We start from the raw sequence: 25,839 nt of genomic DNA on the forward strand, positions 1-25,839 counted from the left end.
ATCGAGACGAAACAACGAAAACGAACTTTCGGATGCAAGCAATCGACCGTAACTGCTAATCAGTTAATTACGGACTACCGATTCTAGATCGAATAAAATGCGCGAATCGTGAGCGCGAAGCACACACAGGGGAGGCTTGTTATCAATCAAAAATAGTCCAATAGTCCAGCCGTGTTAAGACAATAATAAGTCGTATTTAAAATGTTTGATTTGAGCTTACAAATCGAACATTAAATTAAAAATTATTTTGAATGATAAAAAAAAACATTTTGCCTTGCTCTTTCGTAGTTTTTTTTATCCTAAACGTGACTTGTTCATTTCGTCATATCCTTCGTGCAAACAGTCGACTAACGTCAATTAATCTCCACATTACTATTACACATACCTACCTAGGTATAGTAGCTTAATAGCGGCAATCGCTGTTACGTTACTTGCATCACTCGTGTGATAAAATTAAAACACAATCGCTTGTAAATTAGGTAGGCACTTACTAGCGCCATAACGCTGAATTCAGTTGAGCCGGGTTTGCATTGAAACCTAAATCGCTTCAACATAGCGTGTGATGATGATTTTATGCCAGCTGATTAAACGTACTACACCACACTAATTAAATTTCGTTCAAATGAGAAAAATTTCATTTCAAAAGAAGGGAAGAGTGCGTTTGAGATAGAATCGCGTTAAGTAGGACCACTCCGATTTAAGTATCTTTAGTAGCGAAATGTTGAACTTGGTTATTTTGAATATAATCCGCAGTCTTTTTTGGATAATAACATATTCATATCTTCTTATCAATGTCTGCCGATTTCACAAATTTTAATACTCTGTCTTCCCTCTCTTCATCAAAATATAGTATTTCGCAAGTATTACATTCTAAGTTAAGATTTCTTCTAATTATTTCGTATTCTTGACACTCGGTAAGGATATATTCCACCAAGAATTGTGTTCGATTCTTCTCTCGTTTTTCAATCAGCCAACCATGAGTCATCCGGGTATGACCGATCCTCAACCGGGTCAACATCCTCTGCTCACTCCGATCCTTCCTGTTCTTCTATGCCGCCGTAGATGATTTAATCTTTCTAAGTTTCACATCCCGAGCTTCATACCACTTCGATCCCCATGCTTTTTCCAGAACCTTCCTGCACCATCGAATCTTGTCGACTGCTGGAATCTTAGGATTAATTATTTCGCTTTCTCTTCCTCTGTTAGCCATCGTATCAGCTTCGGTATTTTCTGGGACTCTGGTATGACCTGGTATCCAACACAATACAGTATCCTTTCGTTCCATTTCTATTTGAGGCGCTCTGATCCAAGGATGGTTAGTGATGTTCCCTTGAAGTGCTGAGACGCTTGCTGAATCCATAATAATAACTGTTCTGTCCCGGCACACACGACACTTTAGAGCAAGAACAATCGCTTTAGCCTCTGTAGAAAAGATAGAGCAATCATTAGAAATTCGTCGACATCGATTGTTGATTCCATCAACTATGGCAAAACCCGCTCAACCATCTTCATCCAGAGACCCATCCATGAACACGTGGGTAAAATCCTTGTATTTTCCTCGTTTTAAAGCCGTGAAGAGCACTCCAGCTTTGCTTGGTGCATCACTGATTTCGAATGGACCTTTGACATTTTGTCTGTACCTGGGGGTAAATTTGACCCCAGCCCAAAAAATTTTGAAAACTTACGTTTTGCATGTTTCAGAAAAATAATTTAATGGACTAAATCAGTAATAATTAATGGCTCAGGTATAGACATAGTGTGGGCCAAATCAGATCGCCCATGAATGCCGCGGGCCGCAATAATCTCTGGCCACAAAAACCATATTCTAGGAATCCCCACAAGATTTAAACCGGAAAGCATTCAGATTCACAACATATACGAGGCATTACGACTAAACTGAGGGACTCCTACGCCATCAAAAATTTTTCTCATAAGTCCACCATGTTCCAAATCAGTCCGCGGGCCGCACAAATCAGCTCGAAGGGCCACATGTGGTCCACGGGCCGCAGTTTGGCCATCACTGGTCTAGATGATATAATTTTTAATGGCTACTTGGCCGGGTGGACGGTTTTCAAAGAAGGGTTTTAGAAAACCAAATCGGAAAAATAACGTTTTTTTCAGATTTGTGTCGTTTATATCACGAAATCCTTACCACCTAGAATGATGTTTGCTTCTACAAAAATGTACGCGTACTCGAGATCTTCAAAGTTACGTGTGGCATTTAATTGCTCACTAGGTGGTGCCAATGTCAGAGTAATCAACTTTTTTCGTCTTAAATTTATGAATTCTCTTCGTGTAAATCGTTCTTCCTCACGGAACAATTGAACATGGTCTTGTGACAGAGAAAACCTGTGGCCAGGTGGCGCTAGTGGCGTATTCATGATGATTCAATAATGTGCTAAACTCTCTATCATGGAATGAATCTAGTCCATCTGACCAACCATGCTGAAGACAAGAAGCTTGCCTGTCATCGACATGTTTAACTACAACCAATATTTATAAAATGGTACATGTACACCACCTGGTAGGGCATGTTGCTGCTTCGTCGTAATTGCCTATTCCCGTCCTATCCAACACAAATTATTAAAAATATCAGCATTTTTATGACACACAATGCAAAACTAGTTATTCCCTTATATTTTAGTTTGTTGTCTATTATACGCGATCAATCAAAGTGAGCTGAGATCTATTTAAATGCTTTTTATTATTAAAAAAGTCCTACCAGCCAAATTAGGGTAGATGCTCCATTAGTTGCGCCACTAAGCACAATATAACTATATTTTTCTTGTTTATTGAGGTATATGCTTCAATTCATGCTTGTGGGATATAAATTTATCAAATACAAGGTATTTGTCACAAGGCAAGACAATTGCTTTCGTTGTACGAGAAGCTTTATAAAGAAAAAATGAATTTTCCGATTCAATTATATTGTATCAACAGTTTCCTTAATTAAGTTTGGTGTTCCTTTAATTGTGTTATTCCATATACATTGCTAGGTTGCTAAGTGAAAAAACATCGTAGCAAAACTATAGAAATGAGCGCCTATAGTTGTGCGCTCCAACAGCGTGTATAGTTGCGTTAGATTTTGGAAAATTGGCATTTTAGCAAATAATGCTTTAATTTTAAATGGTGTAGTCTAACTACCAATACTTCTAAGAATCTGTTTTATATAATAAACGTAATTGTTTTATCTAAAATGCTACGGTGACGAAAATATGCATTAATAATGAATAGTAGCGCAACTATTGGTACTACCACAACTATTGGATCAACTACCCTACCTACGTTTTTTCGTGCGACGAAGAAAAAAATGTCGACTAATCGTTTTAATTTCCGTTATTCATAAATGAAAATAACTCACGCAACGCATTGTCGTTATTGTACAGCCAGGAAAACTTGCCTGACCTGCAGAAATTTTACAGAATAACATTTGTCATGCCGTCCTACACAAATACATGCGTGTTAGCTTCGTAAACATTGTTGTGATTTTTAGTTCGGACGTTGAAAAATTTTGATGGACGGATTTTAAAACGGTACGACGAATTTAAGAAATAAAGTCAGTTGCGCAATTTCAATAATACGCTTTAATAATCGCTTTTCCGTGATTTCAAAGTTCACGGATCGGAAGATAAGTGTGTTTTAGTCAAAACAGCACAAGAACTTTTGGAGTATTCATTAAATCCATCCAACAAATGATGAAAATTATAATGGCTTTACTTACTACGACGGGAATCAGAAATAAACCCTAATTAGATTACTATTTTTACGCGATATTCGAAAACTGTTCAACGTCCAATTCTTCAAAAAACACAATGATTGATTGAGACGTCGAAAATACAACGAAGAGACGCCGTACAGACGAAAATACGATGAAAAAATGAAAACCTGATAAGAAGCTGGCGAAAATACGATAAAAAGATAACAAAAAGCGACAATAATACGACGACAACAACATTAAAATGCAGTGCAAAGACGCCAAAACAGCGACAAAAAGAACAAAAACATGACTAGAAGAGGTTTAAAAAGCGTCAAAAGGGCTACGAAACATGCTTAAAACGACAACATTTTTGTTGTCCTGACAATCAACAGAATTATGCAAAATGGACAAAAAAATGATGAAGTGACAACAAAACAAAGGCGAAACGACGACAAAAGTCAATGAAAAGATGAATAAAACCAAAAAAGACGCCGAAACAGCAAAAAAAAAGCCGACAAAAAAGGCCCAAGACAAGAACAAAAATACGACAGAGAGATGACAAAAAGACGACGAACACGAAAAAAGATAACTAAAAAGGATGAGAACTAGACGACGAAAAAACAATGCGATGACGAAAAGAAGCCAAAACAGAGAAAAAAAACAGCATGACTAAATACGACAAGGCAAGCAAAAAATGCAACAAAAAGACGTTCAAAAGTGTCACAATAAAAAACTATGAAAACGGCGAAGTCCGATGAAAAACCGACAAAAATGCCAAAAACGGACTTCAAAACACGACGAAAATGCAATGTAAAACCACAATCAGACCACGAAAAATCAAAGAAATATGGCAGAGAGATGACGACGCATACGAATAAAAGAAAACAAAGTGATAACAAAAAAGATGTCGAAAAGATATTAAAACGACAATAAGATGACGAAATGATTATGAATAGATGTAAAAAAGTCGATGAAGAGGCGATAAAAAGACAGTAAAACAGGGACAAAACACAGCAAAACAAAAGGTGACAAAACACGCGAAAAAGACGACGAAGAGATGGCGAATATACGACAGAAATACAACGAAAGAAGAACAAAAAAATAGTAAAAAGACAGCTTTTTGGTGTCTTGACAGCAAACAGGATGACGACAAAATTGCAGAAATAGGCGAAAAGACAACTAAAAAAACAGCGACACAGGGACAAAAGCATGACAATAAAAAATGAAGAAAAGACGCAAAAACATGCCACAACAGCAACAAAAATAGTGTCATAAGCACCGGAAAAATCAACGAAAAATGCCAAAGTGCATCAAAAACTCGATAAAATATGAAAAAAATAACGAAGGACATGTGCAAATGAGAGATTCTGCGACTCCTCTCTTACGCTTATCCCACTGATGCAAATGCACTTGAATGCATCTCTTTTGCATGAAACGGTTGCTGATGTTATTGGATTGCTAATCTTTAAGAAAATTCGCGGTGAAATGCATTTATGCCACCGTGATAAGTGTAAGAGAGGAGACGCAAAGAGAATCTCCCATTTGGCACATTGGACCTTTTTGACATGTTTATGAGTAGACCTAGGAAAGCGAATAAACCTAGACATATGTGATTTCTGTGAGAGAAGGGCGCCCTTTCCGCCTCGTGTCCATTTGGCCTCACGTCTATTCGGTCTCTCGCCCATTTTACTTACCTTTTATCTATTATTATACCTTTTGGCCGGACATCTGTATGCCTAGAGTACTATGCCTGGCGTCCGTATGTCTAACGTCTGTATGCCTCGTGTTCCGTTCCCTTCTAAAATGGCCCACTTCTAAATAATCTTTACTTACTGCGGACGAACTATTTGCTTCAAAAGTTGAAAGAAGACCGCCAAGGTAAATCAAAATGAAATTCTCATGTACCCGAAACAATACGACAAATATCGAATATTGATAGAAAAATTTGTGATATTTCTTTATTTCAACGCTTACATACTATTCTATTCCATTGCCATTCTACACTGAATGAATAACAGTTATAAGGAAAAATATCTTCCGTGTATTGCTCTTCATCACAATTGAATTGTAATCATATTAGAAAACCATCACAATATTGTTTTGTCAGGTAAAGCTTTTATATGGTGCTTAACTCATATGTACGTTTCGAAATGTCTAGGACAATTTAGAATGAGCTTTTCTCATTCGGTATAACATCAGACTCAGCAATGCTTCGTTGATAAAGTTTCCAATTCTAGAATAACAGTTCTCCATCAACCTACACTTGAATTTCAAATACCCCAAATCTTTATTCGATAAGTTTTTCAACTTCGAATCGTTGAGGTAGCTCCTCCAGTTCTCCTCATCATCAACCGCGGTTATTACCAGTTCCTCATCATGACTAAGTTCCAACAGATTCGCTAAAACTTTCTTCTTTTTCATACCGTCCTCATGCAGCTCGCTGTAGACCCCAGTAACCGTGCTTTTCTCCAGACTATTTTGATTTACCTCACACACCTCAGAGACTTTCTTCACGTCAAACAGCAAAATTCGAGCATCAAATATCGCACTATCCATATACTCGTAGCCAGCCTTTCCAAGATACACAGCTCGCATCGAAGCTAATTCCTCGTCACTGTAGATTCTGCGACAAATCGTTTCCTTCTCAATATCTACACCGTACTGGTACCCGGGAATTCCAGCCACCCTCCTTACGAACCAAATCACACTATCGTACGAATCGAAGGGCACAAACTCTCCCAATCCATCCACAACGGCAGAAATCATTTTCCGGAACAGGGGCGATTCGAACTGCAGCAGTGGCATAAAAATATATCTCAAACACATGTGGCAGATCATCTCAACCACCGCCAGCTTGGGCAAGCAAATGTTGTACTGATCCTGCACGCCCAGCATCGCGCCGATAACGGCCCAAAAGTGGACCAACGCTTCCCGATCGTCGTCGTTGTCGTACCGAATGCCAAGCAGATGCGGACGCACCAGGGCATAGCCCATAAAGCCGAACGTGGTGAAAGCTATTTCCGCCTGGGTGATGAAACCGGTTCGCTTTTCGTCGGATTTTTTCGATGCATTCAGGTGCATCTTGCGAACGCGATTAAGTGATGCCCAAGATCTGGAAAAAATAGGTTAAAATGTTCGCGTAAAAAACTGACTGTATGTTGAGTAATGTTTGGGTTTACATACTTTGAATCAGGTGAGAGGTCGATTTCGTACCACGACAGCATGTGCAGGACGGTCGAAAGATAGCGTTTGCGTGCTGTTTCCGGGGTACTCGAGCGACCGGTGTTATTCAGAATCATCAAACCCTTCGGTTCGCAGAGAAGGGTCACCAAACCGCAATAGTTGGACTGCATCATACCGAAGCGGTTGTCGAAAAAGTACTTTTGTCCTCTGAAAATGAGAAAGAAAATTGTGGTAAAAGGCAATTTCTGCACGAAAAGCTGCTATAGGAAAAGCGGATTTACCTTTTGAATTTTGCATCGTCAAACCATTGGGGTAGCTTAAATTCCAGATCCGCTCCGCTTCCTACATCACATGGCTTCGTACTTGCTTCCGTTACCAACTTGGTGAAAAGAGATTTTGCCGCTGCAAATAAAAAGTCAAAGGAAATAGGAAGGTTAAATGCTAATGGGAAATAAAAATAATATTTTGTTTATTCATTTATTCATAATATTTTAACTATTTAGGTCATTCGAGATAGCAAGAAAGATATGGGAAACAACGAGATATACTATAAAGAATTTAAAAAGGGTAACCGCAAAAAAATAAAACAAAAAAACGAGAAAAAATATTTCCTAAGATGATAAGGAACCGTAATATGGTTTGCAAATTTTATTGAGAGAAGTATTGCAGAATGCTATTCTAGATTGGATCATGTCAGTGTATTTGACGCGCTTATTGCTTGGAAAACAATTTTTTTTGTTAGATTATAGTCACTTTTACAGCTTATGTCATTCGTGACTTCTGCGGGGCTGGGATTTGAACCTTGGTCCTTGGCGTGAGAGGCGTCAATGCCTAAGCACTACGCAGGGACGGACCCCTTGAAATACAATGAAAAACTGCACCGAAGTTACAAAAGCGATTTAATTAAAAATAGCACTTTTGTAAGCGATTGCGCACTAAAAATTGAAAACTACTATGAAACAGTGATACAAGTTGAATTAATAAGAAAAAAATAAAAATATGTATTACAAAACTAAAGATAACGAAATGAAAGCAAAATATGATAACGTAAATGGAAAATAAAAATGACGAAAAACTGAGAGAGGGAGAGAGAGGGTTAAAAGCAGGGTTGAAGGGTTAAAAATGAAAAAAGAATGAAGAAATATAACAAGGAAACTTGAATAAAATCACATTCGCAAATGGAAAAGAAAAAGAGAAATCAAACATGAACTGTAATGCTGTACTGTACTTTACTGTATGATACTGTGATAAAACATTAAAACACAGAAAAAAGATTAAAAACAAGTGGTGATTATAATGAGAAAAATGTAACTAGAAGATACAAAGAGAAAGGAAAACAAGAATGCAAAATATGAATGTAAATTACAAACAAAAAAGGAAAGGGTAAATGGAAATGAAGAACAGAAATAAGAAAATGATACGGAATGAATTTGTAAAACAAAAATAGAATATAATTTGCAATAATTGAATAAGAAAAGGAATAAACAAAACTATAAAACAAGAGATATGTTTAAAACTTGAGATGTTAAATATAACTACAACAAGTTCAAGGGAATAGTAAATCCTGAGTCAGGAAAACGGAAGTGGTAAAGATAAATTGAAATCAAGATAAAGATTCCCTTAATTTACCAGAAACCTTCGGCCGGAAAATTTTCCGATTTCCGGAACTGATAACGAACATAAAAAAAATCTAAGAAAAATACTATTTGGAAAATATTGCCCACAAAATTTTCCAAAACTCCAAAGCATTTCCTAAAGCTTTGAACCCTTCGGCCCGAACCTATACGATAATTTTGAAAAATGTCAAAAGTGTATTTATTTAATTGAAAAATTATAGGAAAATGCACACTCAGTTAGGTAAATAAGAAAAACGAAAATAAAAAAGAGAAATTAATAAAAGGTTGTGAAATTATGATATCGAAAAAAAGTTTCCAAAACCCAAGTAACAATGCGAGTTTTATTGTGCTTCCATTACGGTTTTAATGTTCAATTTTGGTCACAAAAGCCTTCATAAAATTACAATAAAACCTAAATTGCTACCTGGGAAGTTAAATAGAAAGAAAATTAAAGATGCCTCAAAAGGATAGAATAAAAGACTAATAAAGCAGTTGCTTTTATGAAGAAAAGGAAGGAAGGAAGCTACCTAAAATAAAAAAAAGCAAAGAGAAAGTAAAATTATAGCAAAATAAAGCATTAAAAAATCATAAAAGGAATAAAAAGCACATCCTTTCACTACACTTCCAAACGGCAAACATGCGTATCCAAACCGAATCATATAACCGAACTCTACAGCTGCAGCGCACTTTTCCAACACAGATATCAAAGTTCTTTTGTAATTTTTGTGGCACACATCCCTAACATAGACATTAAATTGGACTAGGTTTAACCGCGTTTGTAAGAAATTTGTAGGCACGAGGTGGCTTTGACATTCTTTTCGGCGTACTTTCCAAGCAAGGACATCAAAATAGTCTAGGTTTAATCGCGGTGTTAGGTAATTTTGTTGAGACCAGAAAACTTTGTCACTTGCTTTGGCTCACTTCCAAAGCACAGATATCAAATTGGTATATGTTTAGGTCATCGTAAAGAATCTTCGACTTGTCGGAACTGGGAGGTTTTGTCACTTTTTTCTAAAATCACGTTAAAACTATGATAGCGTCTTTTCCAACCAATCATGAAGCAAGGATTTCCAGTTGAATAATGCTTCATTATTTTCAATTTTTCAACAGTACGTACTTTGAAATCAATAGGTTTCATTATTGGCGTGGAAGCATAGAAGATTTCCTGATCAAGTTGCGTAAAATTATTTTAAATCGATCTGGAAACCACTAAGCTATTAGCGCTCAAAATCTTTCATTATTTCGTGACGGTCGCATTTTTCGATTTTTTGGAATGACACTCAATTCCAAACCATGCCGTAATAAGTAGTCCTACGTTAAAAGCAAAACACAGCAGCAGAGGCAAAAGAAAGTAGAAATAGGATATGATAACGTAAATGAATAATACAAAATAAACCAAATAGATGTAAAATATGTGGAAAAGAAATGCCGCAGTACTATAACAGAATAACAGAAAAATGGAACTGGGAAATGAGATTAGAAGTGTTGAATTGCAAGAAAGAAGTAAGTGAAGTAATTGAAAAGAAAAAGAGAAGTGATATAAAACATAAAAATAATAAAATGGAAAAACGATATTAAATACTTATTTAAAACAAGTGAATATAAAAGCAGATTAATCGAATGAAATGAAGAAATCATGAAGAAGCAATTTGCATGAAAAATAATAGTCAAAAAATAGAATAGAAAAAGAAACACAATAAAAATAATGGAAAAAAAGAAAATTGAAATGGATTTGTAAAGAAAACCTGAGAATAATTTTAAAGAAAAGTGAAGAGAAATTTTCAGGAGGAATTAAAAAAAAAAAGAAAATTAAAAAAAATAGGAAAAACAATTGGGAAATTCTCATAATGCAAGAAACAAAAGCCTTTTTCTTCATTTGAATGTGTCCCCTCCCTTTTCCAGCTCTCCATGTTGTCCTGCAGCCACTTGTCAATCTGTTATTTTTTCAGTAATACCTATTAAGCGAAACAAAGTCTTTTCTTTCTATTTTGAACCTTATCTTTGTCAACGGTCACCCTTGTACAACTGCTGTCGGTCTAAATGGAAGAAAAACACCTCCCTTTCCTCATTTGAATCTTCATCTGTCTTGAAAGAGACCGCTGCCCTTGCCATCCTCCGCTTTCATTCTTTTATGTCAAAGAATACATGTGCCAAGTTTGGTGAAGAACCGTCCAGGCGTTCTGGAGTTATGGTATAACGTACACTCATACTCGCGTTCTTCGTCCTCCTCCTGTTTAGCGGTTTTTGATCGCCTCTGTAACCTATAGTCTCTGTACATACAAATATACAGACACTCACGTTCACGATAGATAACAGTCACCCTTATTCTGCGAGTCACGTGACTCAATACGACAATTATCACTCGCCGTGACTCACCATGGCGAGTCGAGTCACCTAGGTGACAACCGTGTCACTTAGGTGACAAAGCAATTCACCTTGGTGACAATTGTCACCTGATTCGCGGCGAATCCAAAATAGTCACGTCACTCGCTTCGCAGAATAAGGGTGAGTAAGAGATATTTGGCAAAGAATGCGAAAAAAGAGAATAGTTAAGAATCGGAAACTAAAATTGGTTGAAAATAGAATAAGTGAACAGTTATCTATTTATATAAGAGACTTGTCTGTACCCAAAACCAGATCTCTGACAGGACGTCATAAAAGGCTTATCGGTAATTAAAAACAAGCCCCTGACAGGACGTCATGTTTTCATAGCAATGAGTTCTATTCTCAGTCACCTCGCTGGTCGACTGCTGGACTACTCGATTGCTGAACTTGTTGACTAGACTGCTCGACTGGACTGGTCGATTAGACTGCTCGATTTGATTGCTCGACTGAGCTGCTCAATTGAACTGTTCGATTCGACTGCTCGACTCAACTGCTTGATTGAACAGATCGACTTAACTGTTCGATTCGACTTCTCGATTTAACTGCACGATTGAACTACTCGACTGGACTGTTCGATTCGACTGCTCCTCTTGACAGTTCGACTCAACCGCTAAACTGGACTGCTTGACTGGACAGCTTGATTTCACAGCTCGACTCAACTGTTCGATTCGACTGCTCGATTCAACTTCTAGACTTGACTGCTCGACTCAACTACTCGATTGGACTATTTGAATTGGCTGCTCGACTCAACTGCTCAAGTCGATTGCTCGATTCAACTGCTCGATTAGACTACTCGATTTAACTACTCGACCTGACAGCTCTATTCTACTGACAACTTGACGGCTTGATTCATCTGCTCGATTTAGCCACTCAACCTCAACTGCTTGGCTTAACCGTTCGATTCGACTGCTCGACTGGACCACTTGACTAAACTGCTCGATTCTACTGTTCTACTGCTCGCCTCGACTGCTCGCTTTCACTGCGAAACTTAACTGTTGGACTGAACCACTTGATCCGACTGCTTGACTAAACTGTATGATTCGACTGCTCGATTAGACTACTTGATTCAACTACTCGACTGTCCTACTCTACTGTACTGCTCAACTCGACTCGACTGCTCAACTCAACTGCTCGATTTCACTGCGAAACTTAACTGCTCGGCTAAACCACTTGATCCGACTACTCGATTAGACTGCTTCACTAAACTATAGGATTCGACTGCTCGGCTTAACTGCTTGACTCAACTTTTCGATTCAACTGCTCGACTAGACTACTCGATACAACTGCTCGACTGGGCTACTCGACTCAACTGCTCGATTAAACTGTTCGACTGGACTACTGGAGTAAGCTGCTCGATTCGACTGCTCTACCCAGCTGCTTGACTCGACTGCTTGATTCGACTGCTCGACTCGCCTGCTCAACTCGATTACTTGTCACGATATCACATGGTCGGTGTTAAATCAGACCGGACCAACTCGCAAAATTTTAAAAAATTAGTTAATGACAGCAAACGATCAAGAATTTTCTACGCAATATTTTACTCAAACTACATAAATGTTGCAAACAGCCAGAGTTATAAGATGATTTCGAACGATTGATAGCTATAAACCATACAGAGCAGTAAAGTTGGAATGCGTTTTTCTCGAAGTTAGAACTTTGACACTGACTTAACACCGACCATATGAATCGATTCGCGGCAGAAAATGGACAATTCAAAGCCACTCACACAAAAGAGCCATTTTGTTAATTAAAATCCAATGCGAGTATAAAATCTATTTCTTTCAGTTTCCGGCTGAGACTCTTATGTATAATATTTTAGCAAATTATTTTTGTTGCCTCACCTGTAGGAGTCGGAAGTAAACCAAAACAGCTTTGTTTCGTCGTCTTAAATATCCTAAGGAATATTTATGTACTTTCCTAAACATGAGTTCTATCAACCGACGAGTCGCCCGTTTTTTACCAACTTTATTTTATTTGGAGCTTGAATGAAACCAAAGCAGGTCTAACAGAAACCGCAAAGAAAAGTTTGCATACAAGCTCGAGCAATTTCAACGCTCTCTTGCTAGCGCATGGTTGACACGTTACACTGCGTTACGTTATGGCACGCTTGTAGGCGCGTTGTGAATTTTCTGAATCAATGTTGAACTGCAGTTCAGTATGTGATGTGATTATAGAACCTATATTTACCCGACTATCCAAGAAAAAAAACTATTCGTCCGAGTAAAAATGCAATTGCGTGATTCACAGCGGAAGCAAAAGCAAAGCTGTAACAGCTGCTTGCCCCGGTGTAACCTAGTATAGAAGTGAAGTTCAAGGCATACATGGAAAGCTACAGAACTTGCTGCTGCTTAATGACTATTACTTTAAGTACAACGTAACTAAACCGGTTTTACTGTCTCCCTGTCGGCACAAGGGTGACTAGCTAGTTGCAGTCTCCTCCAGCAGGGTTTGGGCATGCGATAAGTGCACTTCCGGGTACCTAGCCCGAGACTGACTGACTGACTGACTGACGGTTAACTACAGTACGACGAAAGCTAATGACCTCTCACGCTGGAGCAATAGGGCATCTTCAGCACCACAGACGAGACGAGCCTTTGAACGATCATAGAACGATCGCGAAAAAAATTGTGCCGACTCATTGTGCAGTGAAATGGTTGTACCTATGTTCCTCTTCTGTGAATTCTTCTGCGAATTCTCACTTCACCGGAATCGTTGGATGAGAACGTTTTTTGCCTTTCTACTATATAAGTATATAGTATAAAGGTATAGAAATCACTTGGAAAACCGGAAATGGAAAGAAGGTCCTGCGGGCCGAATGTTATATACCATTCGACTCAGTTTCGAAAACTGAGCATTTTCTGTGTGTGTGTATGTATGTGTGTGTGTGTGTGTGTGTGTGTGTGTGTGTGTATGTAACGCTTTTCAATCTCACTCACTTTTCTCGGAGATGGCTGGATCGATTTTAATGTTCTTAGTGTCAAATGAAAGGTCTAGGTGTCCCATTGGTCGCTATTGAATTTCATACTGATCGGACTTTTAGTTCAAAAGTTATGTATAAAAATACGAAAAATATGGGACTTCATTATCTTATAGGTCTCTTAACCGAATTGAACAAAATTGATTGCATATGAAAGAGGAGCCTTGCAAACCCTTAACTTCCAAATTTCATGACGATTGGACTTGTAGTTTGAAAGTTACATAAAGAAATGTGAAAAAATAGTATTTAAAACATGTTTATGTAACATATAAGCATTAATTTAATGAAAAACATCACACATTTTATGATTATTTGAAAATTACTGCTGAGATCTATCAAATGAAACCGAGTTATTTAAAATCGGATGCTTCATTCAAAAGTTATTCAAACTTTAACACTTAAGCACCGTATATTAAACCGTTAAAACGTGTGAAATCAAAACATATCAATCAAATGTTGATTGTATTCAATGTATGAGATATGTGTGATGTATGTGTGTATGTATGTATGTATGTATGTATGTATGTATGTATGTATGTATGTATGTATGTATGTATGTATGTATGTATGTATGTATGTATGTATGTATGTATGTATGTATGTATGTATGTATGTATGTATGTATGTATGTGTATGTATGTATGTATGTATGTATGTATGTATGTGTATGTATGTGTGTATGTATGTGATGACAATTTGCAATTTTAAAATTTGCAATGAAATTCAAGAAAAGTGAGAATCATGTCAATTGTCTGAAGTTTTTGAAGCCTCTTAGTGGAATACGAACTCTAAAATTAAAGAAAAGAAAAAACTTTTACCGACTAAATTCCACTATTTAATATTTATTCGCGACAGATACGTATACGCTTTGAAATAAGACACTGATGAAGCCTGCACGTCGTAGGTGAACTACGTATCTGTTGTAAATAAATATTATATTCAATCGAAAAGTTTTTTCTTCTCTTTGATTTCAGATTTCAATTGTCATTTTCTTCACTTGCTGTTACTCACAATTGTACAAGAAAAGCAAAAAGCGAAGAAAAGTAGTTTATTTAAGCATGTAGGTATAGTGGTGTATAGAATCAAAAATACTAGTGAGTTGATTTTTCCAAATAAATTTGTACAAATTCCAAACAAATTCTGCGCATCAATAGATGCTCTTTTCAACTAATAGATACTAAAGCTTAGAAATGTTATATGAAAAATAGGAAGTAAACGTTGCACGGTAGTAACTTTGTAAGATTTATTTTCGTTAGTGACATTTTAAAGGACAGATGTCTTATGTCATGTATCATGTTTTAATAAATAAATCAAAAAAGACAAGCACTGGAAATCATATCGATCATATTTCCCATTCTCAAGCATGTTAATGGAGCAGCTTTTGCACTATTTTTCGACCTCATTTTGTTTTCCTAACCATCTAACATTGTAAAAACGATGCGGTCATGCTAATGACTATCTTTTCATGAAGGTGCATTCAAAAGAAGCTTAAGTTTTGATTTTCATGCAAAAATAATTATGTGAAAGAGCGCCAGCTAAGAAAAAGTTCAATTTCTCTTTTTTATATCTAATGCTCTATTTAGTTATTTTTTCTAATTCAGATATATTGCAAAATTGAGGCCAAGCAAACTTATAGTAAAATTTTGAGATTAATCATTTTATTGTCGATATCCTTTTTCTTCAAAAGCGAAGTATAATAATAATTTTTCTGAACACTTGTTTTTCAAAGATGCTAACTTTTGAACGCATGGTGTTAATATCAAAATATCAAAAAATTTGCTATGAACACATGTTTCATATTGTCAATTCAAAAAAATTCAAGTTTCGTATATGGCTCTGAAGCCCGAAAGTTAAGGCCGTCCGTAGACCCGTTAGAAGGTTAATTTCTAATTTTCTATATATATTCATTCAAGTCTGTAAAAATTATCTTTTGTGTTTACATTATTTCTCGACAAATCACGTAAATATTATATAACTAAATAAGGTGTTCATCAAGTAACATAAATGACGCTTACAAGTATTTACGCACCCAAGGAAAGAAATATAATTATTCTACGCAATACGTTGTGAATTTTACTGGCAAATAAGGATTTTGAGGAATACGGAACGCATATTTAAAAATATAGTCAAGTTAATTATAGATGTTCCTGAGAAATTAAATAGTGGCAGTAGAAAGGCTAGGTCACGCCGCTAGGTGGATTAATTCGGGTTTTTTCTTTTGCCTCGTCGCAGTGATTATCCCATTTTCTGTTTCATGTTTCATTCGCGGTTTGTGTTATATAATGACCCGCAGGGATTATTGCTAGTGGATAATCGTTCAAGAGAACAAGTTTTATGGGGTAGGTGAGCCGATAATAGCAACTATCTCTATAATGGCTTTAATTGCGATTGTTGTGTATTAGACATTAATATTCTCATAAAATTGTTGCCTGAAAGGCTTTCCAATTTAGGAGCCAATAAAGTTATATTTTATAACATTCTTTTCAGTTAAAATGTTAAGATAACTGTCGTAAAATATTATATGTAGCACAGTTACAACTTACACGAGTTAAACGTCGATCATTTACCCTACCGAATTACGTCCGGAGTGTGTTGAAATTTTGTAAGTTCCTGTACTGAGAAATTAGCAAAAGCAATATTCGCTACTGTCAGAATGACGTAAGACTTCCAGTGATTCTGCTTTTTTGGAATATCACAGTGATTTTGATATTTTCGTTGAAATTGATTATGCGAAACAAATTTAATTGTTCTCAATGTATGATCTCATACGAAAAAAAACTTTTTAGCAGCATGTACACCTGAAAGTTGAGAAGTGGGTTCGACTTTCGTTGGTCTTCAACGTCATTAAAGAAAAGATTCTGAATAGTTCGTTACATTCCAAAGTAATGATCAACGTGTATACGTATAATAGAACGGAATTAGCGTAGAAAACTGACGTGAGACGAAAGAATGGCACAAATAAGATAAATGATGACTTGGGCAATGCATGTATAGCTATTTTTGATGGGGTGCCAAGATTTTGGAAGAAGGTAGCCACCTAAGCATGGGATTTTATGGTATTAGATTTGAGAAGATAAGTTTATGAAATGATTCCTAAATAAAATGCTTAAACAAACGTCGTTTCGTTTCGAACCAATAACAGCTAGACCTCCGTCCTTGTTTCTCGTATATACGTTATTGCTCTCCATGTGAAAACTTTTTCAAAGAGAAACACTTTTAACCACTTTTTGATCATCGCATTGTTCGAACTTGCACTTTTGTTCTGTGCCAGAAGCGTTACCACTCGTTAAACAAAGTCACAAAAATTCCACACGATTGGGAGGAACAAATTGCTCGAGTCACAAATGCTTTTTATATTATAAGAACAATATAAAAGTGTGATTTTTATAAATTGCAGGAAAATAACCTTCCGCCTCCTTTTCAACTTTATTCAATGCTGGCGCCTTGCACTCCACGCTTTGGAAGGGATTGCAATGCTTCCAAAGCACTGAACCGAGTAAAATAAATCACCGTGCGTCCTCGTTTTTTTACGGATGCATGCAGGCGGCTCATACTTTTCTGTTGCTATGGGACATCAATGCTTTACAATTTCACATGCTGCTACAGATTTTCAATAATTGTTTATAAGAATTTGTTGAAAAATCATAATCCTTCATTGCTCTGAATTTTGCCGTTATTCTGTACGAACATTGAAAAATCTATAACTTTAGATTTTATTAACGTTTCATCGCTGTTTACTGAGTAAATCTTCCATGCAAGAAAGAAGCTGCTCCAGAAGTGCTCACCTTATCCAATTTCGACGAAAGTATTTCCGTTGAGGTCAAGTACTAAATTCTATTTTTAATATCAAAAGAAAGATTTGTTACAAGGATTCCAATGATGGTAAGGTGTTTGTGTACGGCTCACGTCTACTTCTAGCTGTTTGAAAATGCAAAACCTTGGGCTTAAACGTTTTTCTAAGACTTAACCCTACTTTATCGACAAAGTTCACAGCCGGCTACTAGAGTACAGGACAATTACGTGGCTAGTGCAACAATCCTACAGACTCTATCCAGCAACACCGCCTAGCCGAAATTCGAACATACCACGACTGGCGTTAGACCTCGAAACTAACTAGCCGTTTTAACTGCAGAGTATTTCACCTCAATTTTTGGTATGTAACAAGTCAGCAGGTCTCTTTTCTTCAAGCGAAAGTTGTTTTCATGTGAAATCCGAAAGTACGGGGTTTGTTTACTGAACGTAATATCACTTTCACAAGTCTTGGTCAAATGCAAGACATACACTTGAATTTTCTCGGTTCAAATCGATATAAAAATCTATTTCTCACACCAAACAATTCTATTAAACACCTTGAGAGATATTGACTTTAACATTTCTTTATATTGAGAAAATTAGAGTAAAATGCCATTTATTCATCCTAAACGGCTAGAAAGTCCTTACATTTCTCAATGAAAAGTCTCTTCTGATATCAATGATGAAACGACTACCAGTGAAAATTTTATCAGTCGATAGAGCATAACCCTCAGTAAGAATTTTTATTTGTATGAGAGTCCTTATACCTACCACAGGGGTGAGGGGCCTCAAACCATCATTAAAAAGATTTCTTCCTCCAAAACCCCCCATATGCAAAATTTGGTTCCGTTTGCTTGATTAGTTCTCGAGTTATGAGGAAATTTGTATTTCATTTGTATAGGAGCCCTCCTCCTGAAGTGGGGAGAGGTTTCAATACACCATAGAAAAAATCCTTGTCTCCAAAAACACCCACATGTAAAATTTTGTTCCATTTGCTTGATTAGTTCTCGAGTTATGAGGAAATTTGTATTTCATTTGTATGGAAGCCTCCCCTTTTAAAAGGATGAGGGGTCATTATTCCCCTCCTAAAGAGGGGAGGGGTCTCAATTCACCATAGAAAACAAAATTGCCTACAAAAACACCCACATGCTAAATTTGGTTCCATTTGCTTGATTAGTTCTGGAATTATGAGGAAATTTGTATTTCATTTCTATGGGAGCCCCCCCCCTCTCTTAGTGGGGGAGGGGTCTCTAACCATCATAAGAACCTTCCCTGGCACCAAAAACTCCTACATGCAAGTTTTCACTCCAATCGGTTCAGTAGTTTTCAATTCTATAAGGAACATACGGACAGACAGACAGAAATCCATTTTTATAGGTATAGATTAAAATACACATTTTCTCTAAAGACTTTTTTTCAACAGGATGCACATTTAACGAGTTGTAAATCTAAGTTATAATATTTAAGACTGTTAAAAAAATTTCAGCTTCGTACAACTTCGGACAAACCAAACAACTTTTATAGGAACTTATGGGCGTAGCCAGAAATGTTTCGGGGGGGGGGGGGGGGGTTTACAAAAAAATCTGACATAGCCTAACCGTAAGGAGTTTATTCAGGAAATGGAGAATTATTTTCAGTTAAAAGCTATTTTGGTTGAAATTGAGTGTTCTTTTGACTAAAAAGATAATATTGAAATAATAGAAACCAAATGTTAAAATTTTGCAATTTTGCATACGTCGTATGTTCGAATCTCGGCTGGAAGAGGCTGTTAGAGTCCATTGGATCGAGTCTCTTCGAGACGCAGTGAAGGTGCTGCTTACAAATTATCTTGCAAGATTTTAAACTTCGCTCTCCGCCGAGCAGATTTCGAAACCTGTGGTTTGATTTTCAGAAAAGGCAGCAAACTTCTTGGTGACTTTGATATTAAAACCAGAAACTTTGCCACTGCAGAGGCCATTTGCGCTAAACTGAAAGCGGTGGCTAGGAGGATTCGACCTAAAATAAACGCGTCGAAGATTCAATACATGAATGACAGAAGCTCAAATGAAACGAACGTGCTTTTTTCGCGGACGGTAATCGTTGACGGTGACGAACCTAAAGTGGTAGATGAGTTTGATAACCGTGGTCAACACAAATAAGAAGATCCAGCGATGTTGCTGCTCACCAATTACGGACAGCACAAATCCGGCACTATCTTTGAACTTATCCTGTGGGCCATAAGACGAATAGTATCAGCTTTCAATGGACAGCGAAACAGGACAAATTTTGGGGCAGAATAAAACACCGCATGATCGTACTTGACCATCTATATTACGCAACTAAACTATCTCGGACAACAGTATTCTATATATACGGACGTTACATTGTACTAATCTTCTTACATTTAACAAAGCTATTTGTCTCGCAGAGAATCCAGTAATAGATTCCGTCGCACTCAATCTCAGATAAAATGAGCGGCGTATTCAAACAGGACATCGAAACTGCTTTGCCCTTCGCAAAACGCTACGATCAAAAGGCAAAGGCCGCCGCACGAACCCCCTACTATACCGATAGTTTTTATAGATTTGACAATACTGATGCAGGGCATACGCGCCTTTGCGGACGACATTTGGAGGAGTACAAGCTGAAAGCTAAGAGCAGCGGAGGTGCATGAATCAAGGGTAATAGATACTGCTTTTGGGGCGAACCAACCACTGGTTGAAAGCCTCATTGAAAAAAGTTAATAAATAAATAGATACTGCTTGGGGAGACGTGCATTTGGCGAAAATCGGTAAGCCATGGTGTACCGGACAGGTCGTAAGGAAAACAGTTTTTCACAACAACCCCATCGGCACCCAGAACAGAGGGACTGAACGTGCGATATGGCTCGTTCAGTTCTAAAGTGACATTTTTTATTTTTTAAATAAAATAAACTGCGACTTCAGAGACGCCTGGGAAATGAGCGACGAGTAACCCAAGATCGAGTTGAATAGAGCTTAAAACAGTAAGAACTAACCCGGCTCTAAGCTGCTGCTGACGACGACGACGAGGATCGTACAACATGGCCCGTAAATATTCCTGTGCTCTAAACAGCTGGCTATGAAATTTCAAGCTAAAAAGTATAGAACAAATTTTCGGCTGGGGAGGGGGGGGGGGGGGTTGAAAAAATTAAAACTTCCACTAACAGTACTCTGCAGAAAGCCCGGAAAAAAATAATTGAGCCGAAATTCGATAATCCGGCTATGAATTCGTCGGATTAGTGGGACTGTATAAAGAATTTTTCAAAAAATAATACACTTTTCAATTGTTTTTTTTGTATTACTGCGGAATGCTGTTGGTGAAAGTTTTTGGATTTTGTAGATAAGATATAGTACTTTCATACGAAAGTTGTTTGGTTTGCCAGAAGCTACCCGAAATAAAAAAAAATTGAATAGTACGAATTTTTTTCCTTAAATATTTCATAACGCATTTAATTTCCATCCTATGGAAAAAATAGTCTTCAGAGGAAATGTGTATTTTAATATACCAAATAACTTTGTAGAACTAAATAACTTCAAATAATTTTGAAAGCACCAAAATAATCGTGTGCAAAGTTATTGAGTAGAATAGATTTTTAAATGCTTTTTTAAACGAACATTATATTCAGCAAGCAGTAAGAGATAGATAGTTACTAAATTCTTCAAAGTTGCTCATTTTAGTGTGTTCTATCATTTTTTTGGTCGTATTTGAAAAAAAAAGTTGCCATCACCCTAATAGGCGAATTCACGGTCATACTTATTGCGCAAAAACATGCGCTTTATTTTATTAATATAGTTCTTCAAAGACACTAAAATTCAAAAACTACGCGTTTTTACGTTAGTACTAATCGTTACTCCCAGTTGGCTTCGAGGTATGACGCTGGCCTAATAAGCCAGTCGTCGTATGTTTGAATCTCGGCTGAGAGGCTGTTAAAGTCAATAGGATCGTAGCAACTGATCCTGCAATTGACCTGTACTCTAATAGCTGGCTGCGATACGGCACCACTGTACAACTCTAGGAAAGCGGCTGAGGTCTCATTAACTATCCTAAAGCTTGATTTGACTCACATCCAGCGGTGTTCGAAACAGGTTAATAAGCTTCCTCGACAATCCTTCTTGAAGCATTATCTATCATAGCTCATTTCGCTTGACTAAATCATACGCAAACGGATGATGAATCTGCACGTTGTACTCTGTTTATGTGATCGCCTTCCGTAGAGATCACCGCTATCTTGGTTTATTCATTATCCTAGATCTACTGACCTCTATTACTTTCCTCCAGATGGGTCACCCCTGCGAAATGGTACTTTCTACGAAAATATTTTCCGTGAAATGGTACATCCCGCGTAAAGTTTTTCGCGAAATGGTATTCTGCGAAACTCTATACTCCGCGTTATGGTCAACTGAGAATTGGTGTTCCGCAAAATGGAATTCGGCGAAATGGTTTGTAATGATGGCGAATATTTAAACACCTCCGCCATCCGCTTTATTTTATCAGGCTAAGCAATAAAAGGAATTGTTTTCTACTTTACTGTGAGGAAAATTTGTATATTAAAACACTCATGAACTCCCCAGAAACTTGCAAAACTTGACATTGTGACAGGTCATCCGAGATTCACAATTTATGTACAACACAGTTTAATTTGTGGCAATACGAAATTTGTCGGGTCAGCTAGTTATCAATATTTTCTGGATTCTTCGATATTGATTGGAGCTCACAAGTTGTGTATAGAAATGTGTTTATTTTGTATGGAAAGTGACATAAAAAGTCCGTACTTGGCTAGTGGGTATTGACAAGAAAACGCATATTTTTAGTCTGTTCGGACTATTGTTGAAACAATACTTTTTTTGATTTTTCTGTCGCCAATTTAACAAGATTCTTAAAACACTCTTCTATGCTTCGAGAACAAGTTTTCATTTAGAAAAAGCTCAACATTTAAGACAAGGAAATTTTGCATTTAGATAATTCCAGTCTTTCGAACTGAAATCGTACTGTAACCGAAACGAGTACGAATCAAACTGACCCAACATCAGCCTTTGAAAATTCGCTTCAACATTTGACCCCTTTGTACCGGTGTCCGGATTTGCATTTTTATTCTGATGTCGATCACTAGTGTAAACCTACGGTTAATTCATTTTCGGAGGGTGGCCCATTTCAGCCTTGAAATCTTGTGTTAGCCAAACAAATCAGTTTTATGTTTGAAACTCGACCAGGAGCACAGAGTCGATAGAGTCACAAACCCGAAGTAGTGCTGAATATTAAAAGCTAGCTGCAAACAGATCGAATAAAAACAGAAGGCCCATTCAAATAGGACGATGCTGAAATTAAGAAATAATAATTAAAGAGTTGTTAACTGTTTTAATTAATCTTTAAACACTTTAATTTAATTTAATCCAATAAACACTTTGAAAAGAGAAATTAACGAAATGTTTTACATCTGGTTTTTTCGTAATACATCCGAAAAACTTGGAAAAGTGAAGGAATTTTATTTTCGCTGGATAATCGACACCATGTACTAACAGTGCTATCATCAAAAGATCTCCTATGATTCAGGGGGTTTTCTTGGGGATATCAACAGAATCAATCACAGAGCTGTAGTACTGCCAAAACTATCATTTACGCAGAAAACTAAGAAGAGGTCGTCGGCTACCGGCTACCCACTGCTTGAATATGCTTGTTTAATTTTGTGTCCTTACCAGTTCACCCATCATGATCAAGAAATTAAGAAACTGCTTTTGAAATTTACAGAATCAATAACGACTTATTTCTCCTCAAGTTACGTAAATTTATTTATGACTCCATTCAGCATGTTGTATTCTAATGATCATTCAATTTAAAACCAATTGAATTATCATTACAATAAAAAATCTATTAATTTTAAATTAAAATACACAACCTTATAGCTGCTGGTTATCCGAGAGGCTATTGTGAAGCTACCGGTTACGTCGTCATAATCTCCGCTTCAAATGGCTTCAAGGTACACAAATCAATTAAGTCATCTCTAGGAAATAGTTGACTTTGCATTAAGAAAAACGACATATTAATCGGTAAATCTTGCTTTAAGAAAAATAAGACGCGATTTGCTTGCTTTGTTGTCACTCACAACATTCTATAGTGTCGTTAACTGAAAAAAGCATCCCTAATTGCGCGTAAACCGATTCAGTCATGTTCGAGAAACAGGTTGGAATATAGCACTTTGCGGTTTGTTATTCCTAACTCAAAAAATAAATTTAAAATATAAAATTCTTTTAATCGACAGTCTACATTCTCACTATCTATCTAGGGTGCGTTATTATTATAAACCTCAGAGCAAGGTTAGTCAAGAGAGGTTTTCTGATGTTCAAATTTGTTTTTCACCCCCGCTGGGTTACCCTTGACGATCACCGAAATTTTCAAAGCGGAAACTATTGAATGTATAAACAACGTCGATGGTTGCTAACCAATCGTTCTGCGCACTTCTGTTCTACAAACTGTGAAAACTAGATCACCTATTTTAACTCACCTTGCCTCAGAGTTTACTACCAGTTTGGCTCCAGTTCACGATTTAACCCCGCGCTAGTCATATACATATTCCAGAAATTCCCCAGTCTTGCCGCGCAGTTAGCTATCGCTTTGTGCCACAAGTAATCACATTTAATTATTAAGCCCCACCCGTCGTCAGTCATTAGTTCAGCCTCTGCAAGTTTCATGTGCTAAACTGGTGCATGTGCATCCGCGCGTTAAATTTATTCGCACAATGCGAGCCCTGGTTGTGGCACGTTAGTCAACGTTAGAAATATGATCTAGTAACACAATTAAATGTAGTTGATAAGATCTTCCAGTGAAGCTCGAACACTTGAAATTATTTCAGTTTTAATGTATGACAATGGAGCTATGCTAGTGATATGCAAATTTTTTCTACCACTTTTGCTAACTGTATCAATGTGAATAATTTAGATTTTTTTATATAACATTAAAAATAGTTAAGAATCATACGCATTTTACATCAAAAAGAACGTGATAAGCTTATCATTTCATTCTACACGATTAGTGAACCAAGACTTAAATATACAAGGACAGCTCAGGCCTGAGTTTTGCACGTGGTAGATGTTTTTTCTATTCATAATAGTGAAAATTAATTTGGCTGTTAAGGAAACATAGTGGGAAGTTTTTTACGGTGTGAACAATCACTTGGACAACCACAGGCCACAAACAATAGATAGTCGCAGTGTGGCAAGCCTCATATATTTTAATCGTGTAGTGAACTGTTCGCAACACAGAACTGTCAAGATCTTTCGCTCTAACAGTCTTTGTTTTTAGTCTTACGCCAGAACGCGAACCTCGGCAAAATTTGCAACAAACTGCGCAGAATCAGTGTCATGCTTTTATTTGTATTTTTAGCACTCGCCGTAAACACAACACATCCCGAACAATTTTTGTACCTGGCTGCAAATTGACAATACGAAATGCCCAAACTTCACTTTTACCTTTTTCCACTTCCGTCAGCTGTATCGCATCCATGGCCTACTTTGAGCAGTATCAGATTATGTTCTAATCACTACGACAACAAAGGATGAACTCGAAAGAATGTCCCAAAATTCTTCTTTTATATTGTCAGCTGCTTGCTTAATTGATGCTAATTACGTGATCAAAACAACAATTGCTCGGGACAATCACCGCGATATCCCAATTAGAATATCGAAACTAAACATCTGATATCGATAATTGAACGAATCCTTTGTTGCCAATCCTAATCTATGCTTTCACTCGCAATCGCAACGAACCCGAACTGTTTTCACCTAATTTCTGCTAACAACACAACCGCCGCAATTGCAGCGCACAGTCATTCTGAAACACCGAATCAGACAGATGATGATAGAACGCACTACGGCCGACGACGACTACGACGACGACAGCCCGAGAATACGTATCAGAACGAGCGCGGAAAAAAGGCGCCGCGACGGCCCGGCCCGGCGGTCGCGGCAAGTGAGAATGAAAAAGTAAACAAAAAACAAAAACACACGCTTGCGTCGCAGTTCCGAAGCGAATCGTCTCGTCGCCGGTTCAATTAAAAGCTCCTCTCGTACATACAATAGTGTACTTATCGCAATCCCCCCCCGCGGCCACGGGCCGTGGAAGTTCTGTTTGTACAAGTTTTTTTTGCACGCGCAGTCAAATATTATCAATTCGAACTTCGCGCCACGCTAACTATT

The 25,839-nt window shown here is 37.2% G+C and overlaps 1 protein-coding gene across 1 annotated transcript; it reads right to left on the reverse strand.

Moving 5' to 3' along the window:
* Positions 1 to 5,648: 5,648 nt before the first annotated feature.
* LOC128734961 (uncharacterized) lies at positions 5,649 to 25,492 on the reverse strand. Its single transcript, XM_053829379.1, has 4 exons — positions 25,114 to 25,492; positions 7,162 to 7,282; positions 6,881 to 7,087; positions 5,649 to 6,809 (listed from the first exon to the last, which is right to left on the reverse strand). The coding sequence occupies exons 1-4, from the start codon at positions 25,145 to 25,147 to the stop codon at positions 5,852 to 5,854; spliced, it is 1,320 nt and encodes a 439-aa protein (XP_053685354.1). The 5' UTR covers positions 25,148 to 25,492; the 3' UTR covers positions 5,649 to 5,851.
* Between the last annotated feature and the right edge of the window lie 347 nt (positions 25,493 to 25,839).

This window comes from Sabethes cyaneus, chromosome 2, assembly GCF_943734655.1.
Source record: "Sabethes cyaneus chromosome 2, idSabCyanKW18_F2, whole genome shotgun sequence".
NCBI lineage: Eukaryota > Metazoa > Arthropoda > Insecta > Diptera > Culicidae > Sabethes > Sabethes cyaneus.

Coding starts and splice junctions, on each gene's coding strand:
- LOC128734961 (XM_053829379.1), bottom strand. CDS start 25,147: ATGGATGCGATACAGCTGACGGAAGTGGAAAAAG. Junction 7,283..25,113: donor GCTGACGGAAGTGGAAAAAG/GTAAAAGTGAAG, acceptor TTTTATTTGCAG/CGGCAAAATCTCTTTTCACC. Junction 7,088..7,161: donor GACGATGCAAAATTCAAAAG/GTAAATCCGCTT, acceptor TCTCATTTTCAG/AGGACAAAAGTACTTTTTCG.